A 19,368-nucleotide genomic window follows, 5' to 3' on the forward strand; every position below is an offset into this window, starting at 1 on the left:
CGGCCCCGTGGCGCGGGGCAGGGCGGGAGCGGCGGCGCCGTGGGGCTGCGGGAGCGGAGGCGCTCCCCGCCTTCCTCTCCGCGTCGCTCCGCGCTCAGGCCCGGGAGGACGGACTCCCCCCTCACCCCCTCCCACCCTCTCCGCCCCGGGCGGCGGCGGAGGAGGCGGCGGGGAGCGGCGCGGCAGCGGAAGGAGCAGGTGAGTGCGGCCGAGCGGCCGGGGCGCGGAGGGGAGGGCCGTAACGGAGAGGTGAGGGGGGGGGAGGAGGCTGTGCGGGGCCTGCTTGGGGTGCGGGTTCAGCCTGCTGCCTGTCCGCAGGCCCGACCCTGCCGAGCTGGTGTGCACGTCACACGGGGCTGTGTTAGGCTGTGGCTGAAGCCGCTGTTCGGCTCGTTAGTTGAAGTGAGGCAGAGTGCCGCTTGCGGCCATCCTGTAGTAGTGGGCGTCCTGCATGCTTGGGATCGTGCTGTAGTATCACAGAATGGCTTAGCTTGGAAGGAATGTCAAAGATCATCTAGTCCCAACCTGCGAAGAAGGCTGAGCAAGCTTGAGTCTGTCCGCACCAGTCTGCTTAGGCCGCCTCTTGGTCTGCTGAAACATCTTCGGGTAGGAGGACTTAGTTAGGTGAGGTATGGAGTACTGCGTGCCTCAGGCCTTGCTATTCATGTGTCTATTAAAGCATAGGCATCTAACCATGATTTTATATTCCTGAGAGTGTAGTTGGCAGTTGTCCCCCATCCCTAATGGGGAAACATCCTACATTAAATTAGTGGTAGCTTCAGGTTGATGTGATGGGTTAACACCGTGGGGCTGTAGATATAAACACAGAAAATTTCTTTCGGACAGGCTTCTTAGTCAGAGTTAAAGCTTGATAGACTGACATCCCGTAAAATTACAGCAAGTATTAGAATCTTCCCTTGAAAATTGGTTAACTACACGTTTTAACTATTTTTAGCTCTGCTTTTAGGTAGCAAAACTGTGTAACTCCTTCAGGTATCACTGATTAGTGTTATGATGTAGAAATGCTAACGTGATTAGAAGCAAAAGCCTTTCAGCTGAAACCTCTCCATCTGTGATTTGGAAAAAGGAAGGGGAACACTGTCACTTTCCTCTTTTCAAGCTTTTATGAAGGCATTGGCCATTGTCAGGGATTTAAGTTATCCTGGGTATTGCAATCAGTTTGTGTCTAAAGTTCTGTCAGATCTTAATTTCAAGAATTTGTTACTTTGAATGGGACATTATTTACTGCTTCACTGGTAGGATGTTGAAATGTTTAGGCTGTGTGTGGTGTGCATGTACGCATGCATGGGCATTGCCATACTTGATGGTTACGTTTTGGACTTTTTAAGGAGGCTTCACCTCCTCACAGTTTTTGTGAACTTTCCTTTTGCTGTGTTATGTCTCGGTTACTAGTTTACTTGTAGAAGCAGGACTGATGTTTGCAGAGGACTGCATTAGGTTGTTTGTTATTTTTAACAGGAAAAAAGAGCACACTTCAGATGTTTATCACTTGATTTGCTTGATTGTGGCTTGTGTAATATCATACTTCTGTTGAACAAAAGTATTAAGCATGCTTGACTTCCAAATGTAGGAGTACTGATAATAAAAACAGAATCTTGCTGAATGTTGTCACACTTCAGTGATCTCAGTTACTTGCTTGTTGCCCACTAGATAAGCTCAAATCTATCTACGTTTAGGTATCTTAGGATGCTACTTTATAAATACATATTTCACTCCAAATTGCATTACAGATAGTGAGAAACTGTCTGTTACTGATACTCTAGCAAAGTTATTCCCTTAAGGAATAACACAGATGTATCTGTGAGTGAGCAAGTTGTTATAGTGGTGAAACATTTCTAATGTAAAGGTCCAGCAGATACTATTCCTGTATGGAGAGGTAATGCTTTATGGTTGCTGCAGTCAAAACTTCGGGTATAGAACTTAAGGAGATGACTTCTTACTCCTAAATTAGTGTCTTAGCATTTTTATTATGGATGTTAATATATTGGTTAGTAGTAGGAAACTGTTTCTGAATTTGAAGATAAAAGCCCTAAGATTTACCCATGAAATATCACATACCTGGAATAGGGAATTAGATGCATTGCTATTTAGAAACTTAAACTTTTGTTGTGATTATTTGAAATACTGTACAGGAAATGTTTTAAGGCCCAGCCCACACCGATGCTCAGTGTTGTCTGATCTGCCTGGCTGGATCAGATGCAGAGTTTGATGGAGAGGGAAAAGATGGGTCACCACTGGTGATCAGTGCTGTCTGGGCAGCGGGGCTGTGACGGTAAAGTGATGTGAGATGCATGTGAAAAGTGAGCAAGTTGTGGGAGTTCTTATTGGATGTTTAATCTCAATTATCCATTAATTTGCCATTGGAAGAATCTGGAAATCTTGAGCTTTCTGTTCCTTTCCCCTCGTAATGTTTGTCTGTGAGCAAGGGGAACACTTCTGTACTTGTCAGTAATATAAAGCTGCCATTTTGCATCTAGAATGTCAAATACAGCATTGTTTTAGTGATGTTTGTTCATCTGACTTGCTTGGTCTTGTGGGGAATGAAAACGGGAGTGACTGCATGTTGAGATGCATCCTCTCAGGTGTGATGTGCATCTTTCAATGTGTGGATATTGCTCAGTTTGTCTCTGAATTATATGCCCTGACTCTAACCCTTCCACCTGTGTCCCTGCTCAGTTCTCTGACCAAGTGAAGTCTCATCAGTTCTGGCTGCAGGAGTGAAACCCTTGTGTGATAGATAATCTGTGTGCAGCAAGCAATGTGCCGTGCAGTCCCAGCATGCCATTTGCCTTTGCTTAAAATTATTTCTCATGAAGTGGCTCTTCTGTTTAGAAATCATCTAGTCCTAATAGGAAGCCAGTGGGTGTGGGCATAAGGATGGAATTGACAGAATGCTACCTGTATTTTATTTTCACATTTCACGTATTTATTTTATTTAAAAGCAGTTTCTTGTTGCATTTTTCTTTTCCCAAACCTTAGAAGATTCATGGTTGGATGGTGTTTTCTTAATTCCCTTATAATTATCTGCCAAAGTCTGGGGAAGTGGGTAATTGGGATAAAATTATCAGTTTGGTTATTGTGATATTCTCCCCTCCTTCCTTTCTTTCCACTTTTAAAACTATTCTTTTAGACATAGACATCATCATTTCCTATAGAGATGAATTCCAAGAAGGTATTAGTTGCTGGGTAAAGGGTGACATGGTGGTGTTTGTTGGTTTTATTTTGCTTTTTTTTTTTTTAAGATATTTTGCCTCGGATTTATTTGGAAATAAAAGGATGTTCAAATTAGGAGGCAAAATGATTGTAGGTTTGTTGCATTTGTATACTGCTATCGTGTCGCTGTGCTGTACTTACGTATTAGGTGCACTCATTTTATCTGTCCTTCACGTGTTGAACCCCCTACGCCATTGCCGGTGCCGTTCTTCTAACCCTTTTTGTTTCAGATATGGCTCTTTTTACTGTAACCATTTAAACTGAGTTCGGTATTTGGAATGTGATTGTCTCAATAAAAATGCTTTCACATATGTTGGTTTATTTTTTGTATCCTGTATTCGAGAGTAGCTGCATGGAACTTTACAAATCCAGTGGGGTTTTTTGCTGTAATACAATCCTAAAACGGAGTGGTGCTCAGCTAGACTAGAGGTGGTGTTTGCTTTCTAACTTGAGTGATTTATCCTGTCGGACTTTGTAACTACTGCTGCACATTGAGCTGTCCACAATGACTCCTAATGATTTTTCCTCAGAAGACTGGACTAATTTGAACTCATCAAGTATTTTGATAGAATCATTTCTTCTTGTGTGCATTACATTATATTTATTTGCATTTCATCTGCTGTTGTATTACTTGATTTTCTAACTCAATTAGATCTTTCTGGAAATCTCTTCACAGTTTTTACTAACCCAAATAATTCCCTGCAACTGGTGAATTCTCCTGTTTCACTGTCTGCTTCCATCCTCTAGAGCACTAAATAATGTTAGCTGTTGGTTTTTAATGTCTGGTATAGACCTTGTGGTTATCTTTTGCTGAGAACTTGGTTACCTGAGCCTTGCTTGGGAGGTGGCATTCTTCAGATCACCAATGGCTTGAAGAAGCAGTCACTAGAGCTGAGCTGGGGAATGGCTCAAGTACAAGTACATGGCATAAGCTTCCTCCTGTTGTGTATGAAGGAGCAGAAGCACTCAGAGCTTGTTTCCTTCACAGAAAGTGCACAGATGAAAGACCTATAAGTGAGGTCTCATCATCGAGTTCACAGTGGGATTCAGATAATGAATTTCTACCATGGTACAAAGCAAATAATAATAATAAAAAGTATTATCAAAGTGCCAGTTGTAAAAATTTAGGCTACAGTGGTGTTATATTTTGTATACATAAGTATGCATCATCAATTTCGTTTTGCTGTAGAATGGAAGCTTACAGTCTGAATGCTGTGGGAGCATACGCTGATCAGACTAGTGATGTTTTGCACTAATCCAGCCTGCTGAGGGCTAGATTAAATTTGTATTCTCCTGGTTGTGTGAATGAGCTTTTTGTCATTTGTGGCTCGTGTTTGGGTGTAAGAAATCAGCTGAAGCGTGTGTGTTTAGAACAGAGTAATGCAAGGATAAGAGCAGAAAGGTAGGGCATAAGTGCTTGGCTAATCATGCTGTGCTGACTGTGGAGCACTGGAGAGGTAGTAGTTTGCTTTACAGTAGGTATGTTTTTGAGTGGCGTTTAAATTGTTCTGCAGGTTTTCCCAAATCGTTTTTTCTATGCAGATTGATAGCTTGTAAAGAAAGGGCAGTAGTTTTTAGAGCCCGTTTTGCCCTTTTTCTACATTCCTTCTCAGGTGCCCACTATCATGCTTTATATTGTTTTATTTCTATCTATATTCAGTAACTTCTTTATCAGGTAAGATAAACAGTGAGTTATTTGTCAAACTTGCTCTGTATTTGTTTCAGAATCTGTTTTTAATTGAAAACTAGTTACGTCTCTAAGCTTAAGAATTGTAATGCAGTGTGATTTTTTTTTTATTAATACTCTGCCAGTGCCAAATAGTTATACATCACAAACCAGTAATAAATGCAGGGTGTGGATGCTTCAGGATGGTTTTCAGTAGGTTCTCACTTGTAATAAGGAAAAAACAAAAGGAGGAAGAAACGGAACTCTCATTTTTAGAAGCATTTCTGAAAATGGGAGTTTTTAGTAGGCAGAAGCTGTTTCTGAGAGAGACTGGTGAAGGAACGTAAAAATATTTTTTCACTTGAAGTCGCTTGAGTTGTTGCACAAAAATACATGACCAAGAAACTGTACAGTGTATTGTTTGCTACCAAAATGAATAATATTATATGTGATCTTTCCTGGAGGGAAACTGAAGAATCTGAAGGAGTTCATAAAATAAAGTGAAAATTTGTCATTACCGGTGTTCTGCTGAGTAGTTTGAAACAGAGGCATTCCCTGTAATTAAAGACATTTCACTCATTTATGACTTTTTTTTTCTTATTTCTTCATCACCTCTGCAGCAACTCTTAACAACGTTTATCATACTATTTTGTTCATGTGAGTTCAGTGTCAATAGCCCCAAACTGAAGGATTTTACAGTTTTGCTTTCTTTTTTGGTTGAAGTAGTACAAAATGTCAAAAATTAGAAGGAAGGTCACAGTGGAAAATACCAAGACCATATCCGATAGCACATCCCGAAGACCCAGTGTGTTTGAAAGGCTTGGACCCAGCACTGGAAGTACTGCAGAGGTGAGTTGTAAAAACATTCTTCTTTTCCTCCCCGCCCCAGCATCTTCTTTTCCAGGATTTAGGTGGTGGGAAAGAGTAGCTCACAAGTGCCAAGTACTCAGGTGTCACAGCTGTTAGTACACATGAAAAGAACTCCTTAACCCGTGGGTGTTCAAAATACTAGTACTAGAACCCTCAAATAAGGTGTGTAGTCCCAATTTCTGGAGAAGAGCAGTAGTACTGTACCTTTTAATACTATTTCCACCAACTTAATTTTTTCTCTGCCAAACCTGATGCTCATTGTTGATTATTTATTTATTTTTTAGTGTTACATTACTGATAGATAGAAATTAGAGATAAATGGGAGTTAATGTGGAGTCATTTGTTTGTTCTGCCACACTCACACCAATGGTATTTCCAAAAATGAGTGTGAAATTCACTCAGTGATGTCTGTCTCTTAGACACAGTGCCGTAACTGGCTGAAGACTGGCAACTGCCTCTATGGGAACACATGTAGATTCGTACATGGCCCTTCACCACGAGGTAAAGGCTATAGCAGCAGTTATAGAAGGTAAATCAAGAACTCACTTTGAATTCTTCACATGCTGTAGGAAAATAGCTTTTACAACTGTGTCTTTTGTTTTCGTCTTTAAATAATGAAATGCTGTGGTGTACCTAATGGTATGTTTTCTCAGTAACCAGCTGTACTGTGAAGCTGCCCAAAACAAGTGATTTGGCAATGTGCAGTGGGTTTTCCCAACATTTTTGTGTGCATGTAGCTTTACAAAATGGAGTCCACTGAGTACAGATTAACATAGATTACTTGAAATAGGAAAATCAAATATCCTAATGCATTATTTTGTCTGTCGTGTCACTGCATCTTCTGATATGCCTTTCTGTCCTCAACACATGGTGTTGTAACTACTTACAATAGTAATCTGTACTTGTATCCCTTTTGCCTTCACTGTCTTGTCTCACGAGTAAGGTATCTGTCCTTTTTCTTCAGCATTGACTCTTCAAAAACATAATTTTGTTACTTAATCAAGTATTGGACAAATAGATCAAGAGAAGAAATTCAAAGTTACCACTTAATGTATATACATTATTATATGTCTCTTTGTACATTGTTGTCATTTTAAAGTGCTTTTTTCCCCCACTGTCCTTTGTGTGGTACAACGCCATACACTTGTTAAAAGAACTAAATGTTAGTGATGAATTCGTACTGTTGTCATTACAAAGGACCAAGAAGATAGCAGAGTTTTTTCATAACACCCCTTTGTATGAAGGCTTCAGATTTTACAAATGAGTGTTTCCTGATGCTGCAGTAATGTCAGTGTCACCTAGATAATGGGTAGATGCACTGGAGTATTAAGTGTAAAGCAGCATGGTGAAGGTCAAACAGGAGGGTAGAGTTTCTGTTTCTTGTTCCTGTGCCATGCTCTCAGGATGGCATTGACTTTGTTTGATCTCCCTTTGCTTCTAAGGTGGTAGAAGCTGGGATACAGAGTGTGTCAGTAAGCTTAATTTATCTTTCAATGTGTAAAAGATCTTACTCTGTTCTGCACAGAATGTTCCAAATGTGGGGAAAAATATGTAGCTTACTGGTAGGGAGAAATTAAACTTAAATGTAGCATGTCATTTTCTCCTTGCTTTCAAGTAGTTGGAACATCAGTGTGTGATTCTGCTTGATCATTTGACAAGAAGTCATGTTTCTTTTAACAGCTAAAGCTTTATTTCTGCTTCACTGTCACCACTAATGCTTAAGAATAGTGCTGATTTATTGCTAACTTTTCTTCCTATTAGACTGTATTGAAAAAGTCAAAAGGCAGATCTTGCTTCTCATTTGCCTATGTTCAACGCTTAATAAATATGTTCTTAAAAAGAAACCAGTTCCCTAAACAACAAAAAGAGGGAGGCAAACCCCCTACTCTCCTACCAAAACAAAAAAATGGAAAAAGCACTTCAGAAGTTTCTATTGATAGCTCTTGGCCAGGCACAGAAAAAGCTCTGTTTCAGTTTCATAATAAAAATATTGTTATGCTATTTAACATTACAGAAATCTAAACGAATGTTGGGCAGATATCTTAAATGCAATCTGTTGGCTTTGTGCGAGTCAAACTAATGCTGATTCCCACATCAGTTCAGTTTAAGCCGTATTTGTGTTCAGGTACCTGAGGCATTATTGGTAGTATGACAGCAAGCATTCAGCCTTCCCTGCTGGTGAAGTCTTTTGTCTAGTTTGCAGTTTGCCTGGACACAGCACGTTGTACTGCCTTTCTGGCTTGCTCCTCCTAATTCATAATTGTCTGAAATAAGTCTCATTGTTAAGGGTTTTATCTGACCATAATGCCTCCTGTAGTTCAGAGCATTACCAGACAGTACGAGAACTTGTCTCTGAAGTGCAAAAAAGCCTCTTAAAGGGAGTATGCATATGCTTTCAGTATTAATGCTGCTTCTTGCAGCATGAATTTTCCTCTATCTATTAAAAACAGCCAGTATGATTTTTGCATATAAAGCTTTCCTGGTAAGCTTAAAAATCCAGTATTAGACCTGCCTGTTTTCCAGGCACCTGAAGTAAGGAGAAGCCAATGAGGAAAGATGTGCATGTAAATAAACTGTCTTACAAGGAATTCTGCTCTCTTTTTCTGCTCATTGTTTTTTTGTTTTTTTTTTTTTTTGTTAGTTGCTTGGCAGATTTCCTGTTTGCCCTCATAGAATTATCATGGAATCACAGAACGACCTGAGTTGAAAAGGACCTCAAAGATCATTTAATTTCAACCCACCTGCCATAGGCAGGGTCACCAACCACTAGACTAGGCTGCCCAGAGCCACATCTAGACTTGCCTTGAATGCCTTCAGGGATGGGGCATCTTCCCTCTTGAGTGGAAAAACTTCCTCCTAACATCTAACCTAAATCTCCCCAGTCTTAGTTTAAAACTATTTCCCCTTGTCCTTTCACTATCAGCCCATGTAAACAGGCTTATACCATCGTCAGGATCATTTGTTCTGTAGTGTCTTAACTCTTGCCTGCCTGAAATTCAGCAGCCTGAATCCTTACAGTAGATTTAAAATCAAATTGAAACTCCAATAATAGTAGATAAAAATTGAAAAGTGTAACTATCATTGTGCAGGAAACTGAAGCAGGATGTCTAATGAGCATTCAGTTGTGTACATGATGTACTAATCTGCCTATACACACCCATGTGCACACAATACACTTAATGTTTTTTCTCAGTGTCCAGTGATTAAAACTGTGGAGCCTTTTGCATAAAGGTTTCTACTGGTTGTGCTGTAGATCTGTGATCTTAAAACTGTGGAATAAAATGGTATTTTCTTGTTGAAACTCAGCAGTGTGCATTACTTGGAATAATATAAAGCCCCTTGTTGGGAGGGAGAAAAACAAAATGTGGAAGAAGGATGCCATTTCTTAAAGCTCTTGTGGTGCACCTGAAGGCAAAACTAGTTAGTTGACAAACTTGTTTTTCTGTGCATCAAACCAAAATATCTGAAAACAGTCACAGCTTCCTCGGTAACTGCTTCTTTAGTAAAATGAGACTGAAAATTTAAGTATTTGACTCTTTTATGTTATGTTTGGTGGAGGAAAGATTGTGGAATGAGTGGTTGCTTACCTTCACTCCAGTGTTTTTCAGCACCAAAGCTGAAAAAATAGTAATAGAAAGAAAGATGCCAACCAACCAAGCAGACAAAAACAGCAAACAGAAGAGCACAACAGCAGAACCCTGAAGCTGTAGCTTTTTAAATTCCTGTAATTTTCTGATGATTTTTGTAATCTTAAAGCAAGTCTGAATGCTCTTAATAAACTAAGTTCCTTCTTCCTTCTCTTCTCCATTGGAAAAGGCATTCAAGGTGAAATAACTTAAATTTCTTTTCCACTCCAAATAAAAAAGGAAAAAAAAAAAAACAAAACAACCAAACCAGTATTCTATATAAAACCAGGTGTTATATATCTCTCTAGAAAGTACGTGAGCTACATTCAGTGCAAGTTCTGCTTTCTCCTTCAGCTAGCAGGTTTTCCTGTGAGTTGCTCTTCTCGAGAAACAGTATTACTGGTACACTATCTATAATCTTTTTTGCCTTTTAAATTAATTTTCAGTTTCACAAATCTGGATTCCTTGTTACATACCTGAAATACCTCTAAAAATTTAAGCCACTTTAATGTTGAAAGATGATTTGGAATGTTTCAGGGAATTTTGGTAGTACAAAGGAATTCTGCTCCTAAAATGGGAGAGAGAAAAATGTCCTCTGAATTATGACTTTCACAGAAATCAGATCCTTTAAAGATGATATAGTTCTGCACACAGGGAAACTAAATAGTTTATATTTGTATGCTGGATATTTTTTTGGTCCCTTTTAGTACTGAAGGAAGTAGTATGCTCCAGTTTTGTACCTTTCCTCTGATCTTGAGTGATCTTATTTACAACTTCATGAAGAATTAGATCTGTTTAACAATAAGAGCAGTCACTGGTCTTTTTTTTCTTAGATCTTAAGACACGTAAGTGTGTGATGCTGTTTAAAGAATTAAATACAGATCATGTTGCAAAGGTGGAAGTGGAAACAAATTACTGTGTTTCAAATGAGCACAGGTTGAAAATGAAATTATACTAATGTAAATATTTTTATATGTATTAGCTGAGAGAGATACTTTACTAATTATATTTCATGACAGAGGATATGTGGGAGTAACAGCTATTCTTAAAGGGAAACTAATTCAGACAAAAAAAAAAAGCAAATGCAAAATTTTTGATCCAAATACTAGATATAACTTCTAATCAGCTAAAGTAGTATTAATAGGTCTTTATTTCTTTAATTTGATTAGTTAGTTACATATCCAGTACTTTCATACAACCATTTCACAGAAGAATATGTAATTAAAACTAATAGCCATCTCAGAAGTGCCAAACTCAATATCAAGACAGATTTTTATGAAGAGATTTTCTTCAACTGAAAGATCATTTGAAGCAGCTGCTGTGTCCTCTTTGCCTCGAAACTTGTTGAACACAAGAGTTGTTCTCTTTTAATCTATAGGGGATAAATCAGTTTTTAAATCTTCAATAGGAAGTGATGAAGTATTGTAGAGATACCGTGGGAAGTGTAGAATATTCTCTCTCCCTTTCCTCATCACAGTAATACCTTTAACAGAAAATACGCAGTTGTATGACTAGTAGAGTTCACTCAATATTTTAAAACTAAAAAATAATTATATTGTTGCAAGATGGAAAACAGAGACCTCTAAGTTTTTTTCTGGTACATGGCCTTGCAGTTGCCATTCTTTGTGTAACGCTCCGACCGAGGTCATGGGAAGATGGCAAGTAGGGCAGATGATCTGCACTTACAGACTTCCATCTGTGTTTGGAGTTGTTTCTGTGTGACTAGCTGCTGTTCTTTAGTAATTTCCTTCTGCAATAGTTATGTATTTATGTAGATCAACATATCTTAGAATATGGAGGAAGCTAAAGTTATTTGAAGAGATATGATCTGAATTATTGTGAAACATATTTGCATGATGATCAGAAAAAAAAAAACAGATCTGCTGGGGCTAGGATCACCTGTAGCTGATTTAGAGTGGTCACTGAGCCATGACAGTGCCATACATACATACAGTTAATCTGTCTTGATGTTCTGAAAGAGATTATTTTTTTTTTGTTCTTAATGCTTAAGCCTATTAGAACTGAATATTTTGCTTTCATCCTCATCGGTTCTGTTGAGAGATTTAGATCTCTCTGTATGTACTACTAACAAATATAATTAAGATTGTGTTCCTTTTAATATAATCCCATAGAACTGGTTATATTAAGTTTCTGTATTATACAGGTCACCAGAAAGGCCTACTGGAGATCTCCGGGAAAGAATGAAGAATAAACGTCAAGATGTTGAGGCTGAGCCACAGAAACGAAGTACAGAGGAATCGTCCTCTCCTGTTAGGGTAAGAATGGAGTTTGCAGAACTCCAGAATCCCTCAGTAGCAATTGGGCAGTGCGTCCTAGAAACCTGTTTGTGGTGACTTGTAATACTTGAAATGTTTAACAAATAGATCATTTTGTACAATAGCACGTGGCATATTTCGATGTGAAGTGTCTTAACAGTTGTATTACTTTGCAGTTTTTTAGCATTTTTTGATCTTTTGGTTCCCAAAGTTTTAATAGATCTCACAGACTAAATTACATTATAAATATTGATAAACAGGTATTTAATAACAGTGCAGATTCTTTAAATTTTCCAAAAAAACATATTCACTGTTGTTGAATCATACACTGTTTTAACCCCCTGACATGTATTGATATCCATTGTTCACATGCATCCCGATTCCAGTTGTTGGTCTCAAATTTGCTTTTGATGAGACAGTGCAGTTGCTGTTGTCCTGGTTCATTTCATCTTCCTCCTCACATATTCATCAGCCATCCCAACTGCTCACTTTTGGGTTTTGCAACAAGTTAATTCATCATCATTCTCATTTTCTTTGCATCTTTCTGCAAACTGAACCCCCTACAGTATCAGAATTTACTTCAAAATTGCGTTACCTATTTCTGCACTGACGTTACAAATAGGGGCAGAACTGGTAGCATTATGCTGCAGCCTCTGTAACAGTAGCATCCGTGTGTTCTCACATTACTTTTTTTTTTTTTTTTTTAAGACTAATTTCATACAGATAACAGTTAAATTTTTTTCTTCATGGAAAATCAGTTTTGCTTCTTCAGGTATTAACACCATTCTTTTTTTTTTTTTTTTTTTCCTCTGGATCTGTTCCTACTTGCTGTGTAAAATGAATTTTTCTGTGAGGTGTAAATAAATCAACAGCAGCTGCTATAATTAAATTAACAGAATGGCTTACCTTCCAATCATGTTTTCAGTTGCTGTTAATTTGTGTAAACTTTCAGTCTTTTTGCTCTTTTACTTAAATGTGTTTCTTTTATTTTCCTATAGTTTGAATAAACTGTAGTTATTAAGCACATGGTTGGTGGGAAAAGTGTTTTTGTTTTTTTTTCCAACCATTATTAAAAATTTACTGTAACTTCTTCTCTTGGTACAACTCTAATTTTGATGTAATTCTTGCTTTTGAGTAGTTCAATGTTTTTTTTTATAGTATTCTATTACTGCGATAATAAAATACTCTTAATGAACTAAACCCCAAATAAAGATGAACTGGAATCAAAAGGAGTTTGAGAATTAGTGGATCTGTTAAAATACCAAGGAGTTATTCACAGGTCTTAAGCACACTGCAGAGAAATATGCTTCAATCTTATAAAACACAAGGCTGAGGAAACCACTGGATTTATGTATTAATTGCACAGAGGCAACGGTGGAAAATATGAGATATCCAAAGAAAAAATTCAGGAAAAAATAGATGCAGAGAGATAGTCATCAAGAGTTGCATTGCAGAGAACCAGGATGTCCAAAAGAACAGAAGACTGAAGTGACTGAACTGCTTACAAAATTCTTGCTCCATCATTAGAGTTATTGTTATGGTGGAGATCTAGTGATGGACATTTTCATCTCTTACTAAAGCTTCTTAATTTTACTTGGAAGTAATGGAAGGTAGCTTGCTCCCTAAAAAGTTTCATAATTATGTGGTTTATTTTCCTTTTTAAATAAAGAAGGAAGAGCATTGTTCCTGAAGCCAAAATTTGTGTTTCTCTTGTCTGTTAGCATTGAAACTTTGACAGAGAGTAGTGGCTAAAAGAGAACTGGTGTAAGAGAAATCTTAAATAGCTTCTTTTGAAACAAAGCTATTGAAGACTAGCAAGTACAATATTGCCAAATGTAAAAGCCAGCTAGGGAAAAGTTGAGATCAATTTCAAATGGTGAAGTTAAAGAGAGTGCTGTGGTGCTTTACCTAAAGAACAATTTAAGAATGCGGCAAAAATGTTGGACATCCCAAATGTCAAACTCTGCAGAAGATATGAAAATGCTAACTGAAATTAATAAAATCTGAGGGGTGCCCTAAGGCCTGGGGAAAAGATTTTTTGGCAGTACAGTGGTGGATGAAACGTGGTATTGGTGAGTGCAATGCAGTGCACAGCAAAGGAAGTATTTAATGCAAAGAAGTCATGAATAAATATTTCTAAAATAACTGGCGCCATCCAGTAGGAAAATAAGTTATTGTGGACAGCTCAATGAAACCATCTGTTCAGAGTACAGTCACAGCTGCAGATACAAGTACTCAGGTGTATAAAAATGGAATAGAAAATGATTAACATGGTGCTGTAGGAATTACCGGTCCAGTTTTATTTGAAATACTGTTTTGTTATGGTCACCTGTATGCAAGACAATACAGTCAAAGGTCTTCTTGAAGTGAGTGAGGAGTGAGAAGGAGACTGGAACATCTTAGAAAAAAGGAGATGTTGCGAATGCATATAATGTATGATTGAGAGAATGTAAACTAGGTGCGTCTTATTTGTACTTTATCTTAGTAAAAATAGTGGCAAATTTGAAGGGGGAATGCTCTTTACATTATATATGACAGTTCTGCCTGATTGCCAGAAGATACAGTCAAAAACCTGAATAGGTTCCACAGAAAGTTGAGACAGTGTAACTAGTATAAAATCTTTCCAGAAGAGAAGAGATTTCATATTGTTTGGAGGCATAACATAACCAGCAAGATCTGTGTACACTTAAAAAGAAAAATCCTGTATGGACTGCTTATAAAATATATCCTTTATTATTTCCTCACGTCTTGTACTATTATTTTCAGAGACAATGTACTATATTACACGGATAACTACACCAATCTCAGGGTTTTGTTGTGATTCTTAGGTTTGTGTTCAGAATTATTTCAGTTCTGCATGTTAGTGTGTCAAGTACATTACGAAGAATTAGGAGAGGTTCTTGCTATTACTGTATTTAGTTGAAAATTTTCATAGTGAGTGTTGAGTTTTCCAGAGTTATGAGAAGGTAGTTACATTGGAGTATTTGAAGTATTATGTAAAGCAACTTCTGAGAGATTTGTGTGATTTGGGAAATAGTGGGAAGAACTTTATTTTCATTTAGGAAAGGTTTGTGTAAGGCATGTGTACCAGTTGTTTCCTATCTGTGCTTTTTGTCACTGTCTTTTGAATATTTACACTGGAAATGGAAGTCAGCATTGTCCTCCATCTCTGAAATGGAATTGGTATCTGTTCATTTCAGGGAAGCTTCATTTTCTTGTATGTTTATTTTGTATGGTAGTAGTTTTCACTATGAAGATATTACATGTGGAGTATTGGGCGTAACCAAAAGATTCTAGCTACAATACGTGATAGCTTGTTCTAGAATTAAAGCAAAGGCACTTCTGACCTAGTTGATACTGCTGCTGTACGTACGTGTAGTGACAAGGCTGAAACTGAAGCTTCTGCCTTCTAAGAACTGTAAATGTTAAGAGCCTTTTAAATGTTCTCTCTGTCAGCATTGGCAAAATACCACTTACTGACTAAAAACATGTTTTGCAAATTGAATGAGGTTTTTAGTGCTTGACCATTAGTCCTCTGGCTGTAGTGGGAACTTAAAGTAGACCTCAAATCTTGTGGTCTAGAGTGCCATTTATGTCTTAGGAAGTGTGTTACTTCAACACCAGTAGATGTTAAATTTAATAAAATCTCATTAGCACTCAGTAGTAATGTGTTTGTTTTTTTCCTTAAGTAGCATTTTTCCTGAAGTTCAACATTAAATTGTAATAATCTATTCAACAACTGTAAATAGTTCACTTCAAGCATATACCTGAAAACAGCATAGAGAAGGTCTTCTAAGTTATCGTCTACACATATAGTATCATAGAATCACTGAAGTTGGAAAAGACCACCAAGATCATCCAGTCTAATCGTCCATCTACCACCAATATTTCCCACTAACCATGTCTCCCAGTACAGCATCTAAATGTTCCTTCTGCACCTCCAGGAACGGTGACTTCACCACCTCCCTGGGCAGCCCATGCCAGTGCCTGATCACTCTTTTGAAGAAGAAATTTTTTCTAATATCCTACCTGAACCTCCCCTGGCACAACTTGAGGCCATATATATATATATTTATTTTTATTTTTATTTTTTTTGAAGTAAATAATTCTATTACTCTAAAGCTTTAATGATTTTCTTCTGGTAAGTGGAGTTGAGTCTGCAGAGAAGTAGTTTGCAGGTGTGTCAGAAGTGGGTAGAGTATCTTCAACTATAAGTGCAAGGCATACTTTTGTCCTTTAGGTGTTTGATTTATGTGATTCTTGCTTTGTAAGGGAAAGACAGAAAAAATGATGTAAAGTATGAATGAATGATTTTCTTATTAACTAGCACCACCCGTAGTATGAGGGAATTAAATTCATTGCAAGTAAAACAAATACCATAAAAGGGATATGTTGAAGACTTTTCTATGAGAAAATGTGAACGTGTTCTAAATCATCATAACTTAAATTCTTGAACTGTGTGCCCTGGGAAAATACCCTCAGTTTTTAAGCTCAGATGTCTTTTTTCAAGATGCTGTGCTACCAGAATGTTTCCTCCTGACAATTAAGCTCAAGTTGTTTAGCGTATGGACAAGCTCGGATATAGTTGTGCTGACTTGTGAAATAGCGTGCTTACATAAAAATTGCCTGTTCCCCTATATTCAGTAATTCAATAAAATTCCTTACGTGGATGATGTTGTTCTCGATTCTTCTTTAGAAGTATGATTGTCCCACCATTGCCACTACCAAGGCTCTCTACTGAAAAGAGAAAATAAAGGCTGTTTCAATATGTTGGGTTATAAGTTTGGAGATGTAGGTGAGATACATACCGGTTCTGTACAGTTTCTAACTTGGACTGTTAAGTTGTTCTTGAAACATTCTGATTGACCTGCAAGTTCTTTGTTGGCAAGTTGTTTTGTGAATTGGCCTTGAGATGTTTTTCGGAGTTAGTATCCGTAGGGGTTACCCTAATGTGTGTTCTGCAGTTTGCTGGTACCAAATAGTGTTGAATTAATAGTATCCGGTATTTTTAGAATTGATGTTTGTTATTTGATTGTAATTGTAGGAATTAGTTGGATTATATAGCAAAACTAAACAATTCAGTAGAACAAATTCAGCTTTCAAGAAGAGCTATCTAGAGAAACAAAGGTGCTCTAAGCAAAAAAAAAAAAAAAAAGAATTGTTGCAGGAGAGACATGTTGATAAAGCTGCAAACTTCGAATCTCATGAGTTATTTCTTCAAGTAATTTGCTTTGGAGCTTAGTATTGGCTTTGCACTTAGACTGGAATGCCTTTGGTATGTGTTGTGTTGATGGAAGATATCAGTGTGACCTGGTAGGTTAGGATTGTGTGCATCCTTTTAGAGAACCTGTCATAAAGTCACGAAAATCTCTTTCCCTCACTGTGGAAGCTGCTTTAAATTACACTTGACACAAGATAGTTCTTTAATGAGAAGTTTCTCTCTATTTAGCAAATGCTTAGGTTTTCAAAACCTTTTAAGGCTTTGAATATGGGATACTTAATGCGTCAGATGAAAGGTTTGAAAATAACTGCATTGAAGATTTTTCAGTTTACTAGGGAAAATAAATGCTGTACTTATTCTGTCATTATTTATGTAATTAAGCTAGAGTCTGATACTGTTAAAGAAATAAAGGAGTAGTTTAATTGTACTGACTTAGGAGTGATTCTGTGGTATTGTATTATTTCCACACTGTCTTTAAAGTGGTGTTAAGGATTTAAATGTAGTGATGGCTTAAGTCTCAGTAGGTAATAGCTAGTGAAATTCTCAGGCATCTCCTTTTCCTTCATGTAAAGGGTCCAACATACCAGCACTGAAGAATCCCCAAAAGACAAAAGAAAGCACTATGGGAGGAGGTGAGAAGAAAAGGGGAGTGGGGCAGGCTTTCATTTATTGCTCTTTTTGGTTTCCTGAATAATAAATTAGTCTTCTACACTTGGATTTTTTTGTTTTGTTTTGTTTGTTTGTTTTTCTTTTTGATTGCAGACAGTTAAAACAATTTGTCTTGTGCTTTGCTTGAGACCAGGTAGATTACTTACAGAGTGTGGATACAACAGAGGCAGTGGTACAACTGTAGCTTTACTACTGGAATGCAGGGGGGTGAGGAAAGTAGCACAGGTCCTGGTGTCTTTTCGAACTGTTTCCTCCAAGAATAGTCTCTGACATCCTTAGGTCTTCGTAGGACCATCATGTCCAACGTACCATGTGCTGTTTTGCCAAATGTGAAACGAGTGCTGCTGCAATAGATAGGCTTGACCTTAACATTGGGCCAATGAACAAAGATAAAGCTTTCAAGAAAACCTGATTCCAGTGCGTTGCTTTTTTTTTTTCTTTTTCTCTTCCTTCTGCCAGCCTCTCTTCCCTCCCCACATTGTTTATCCTCCCAAGTTAAGTGGTTCAGCTTCTCCAAAGGTCATCTGCCTTTCATATGACATTCTTATTTATAGCTGAGAACTCTTTAACACTGTTAAACTTACCGTTTTAAGAACCTGATCTGTTCTTTTGATTCCTATTTTAAACTTGATTCTCTGATACATGTTTGATTCTTGCCCTGCCTGTAGACCTTCTTATTTGATAAATCCCTTTTTCTTTCTTTACCCCATCTGCTATTTGCATACTGATTATATGAAATTGCATTAGAACATTTTGCCTGTGGAATCTGTGATTATTTGAGAAGGTATCTGGTCAACAGGCTAAAGGGGAAAATGCTTTTTGTGCTATAAGAAAGGAACAGCCTAAATACCATATAAAATGTACCTACTTCTTCAGGCTTCTTTTAAAAATAAAATTGTTTACTCTAATGCAGTGTTTTTCCATTATAGAAAGAGTCTTCACGAGGAAGACATAGAGAAAAGGAAGATATCAAAATTACAAAGGAGAGAACACCAGAAAGTGAAGAGGAAAATGGAGACTGGGAAACAAATAGAGAAGGTAAGGGAAATTGAACTAATTGTCTCTATACAGCTCAAAGAATTGCAAGATGGCAGGGCTGTGTGCAAGGCAGAAATGGTTATAAAGATTCAGTCTGTAAGCAGAGTACTTCTGTGTAGTAGCCACTAAGGTTCATTATTGGAAGAGGGCAAAAGAACAAGCAGAGTTGGAGTGATGTAATAATAAAGCCAACCTATTTTAAAAAACATGATTTTTGACTCCTTAGACAAGAGACTTTGCTATTGTCTATTCTGTGTCTTTAGATTATTAGCAGAATCCAAAATGATCTTGAAACTGGACAGTGAGAAGGAAGCAGGACTCCTTTGAAGTCAGCAGGGATGTTTTGTTTTTGCATAATTTTTGTTGACTGTCTCATTAAAAAGTGCTCAATTACAACAGCTATAGTTCATTTTATGAACTATTCATCTTTTGAAAATACTAGAGGGGTGTTAGGAGTTCTACATTACTAGTGTAGGGACTGTGGTTGAAGGTGATTTTCGTGCATGTGGTGTTGATAATACTCATCCATTTATGCAGACAGTCAAGGGAAAATTTGTATTGCTTTCTTACTTCTCTCCTGTATTCATTTCCCTTCTGTTAGATACTGAGTTAAACTGACTCTGAAATTATGGCATTTTAACAGTGCATTTACATAATTTTCTAAGTGTTGGTGTTTCAGCAATAGAAGGCAGTGTAGAAAGGCTGGGGGGATTCTTATTCTCTTTTGTGGACTCTTTCTACCTAAAGCTTTTATGCCAAACAGAGAAA

The 19,368-nt window shown here is 37.6% G+C and overlaps 1 protein-coding gene across 6 annotated transcripts in view; it reads left to right on the forward strand.

Annotated features, from left to right (window-relative positions):
* Positions 1–19,368, forward strand: part of ZC3H13 (zinc finger CCCH-type containing 13) — a 47,358-nt gene continuing 27,990 nt past the window's right edge. For 2 of the 6 annotated variants that reach the window (XM_065743912.1, XM_065743915.1), the window contains exons 1-5: positions 1–198; positions 5,624–5,749; positions 6,190–6,299; positions 11,561–11,672; positions 18,492–18,600. In XM_065743912.1, coding sequence (XP_065599984.1) covers positions 5,633–5,749; positions 6,190–6,299; positions 11,561–11,672; positions 18,492–18,600 — 448 coding nt within the window. In that variant the 5' untranslated portion in view covers positions 1–198; positions 5,624–5,632. Of the gene's footprint in view, positions 199–5,623; positions 5,750–6,189; positions 6,300–11,560; positions 11,673–17,464; positions 17,526–18,491; positions 18,601–19,368 lie in introns of those variants that run through there. The other 4 variants (XM_065743918.1, XM_065743916.1, XM_065743914.1 and 1 more) reach the window with 3 other exon arrangements.

The sequence above is a fragment of the Cyrtonyx montezumae genome, unplaced genomic scaffold, assembly GCF_038088225.1.
Source record: "Cyrtonyx montezumae isolate F1298 unplaced genomic scaffold, pur_monq_1.0 scaffold_3, whole genome shotgun sequence".
NCBI lineage: Eukaryota > Metazoa > Chordata > Aves > Galliformes > Odontophoridae > Cyrtonyx > Cyrtonyx montezumae.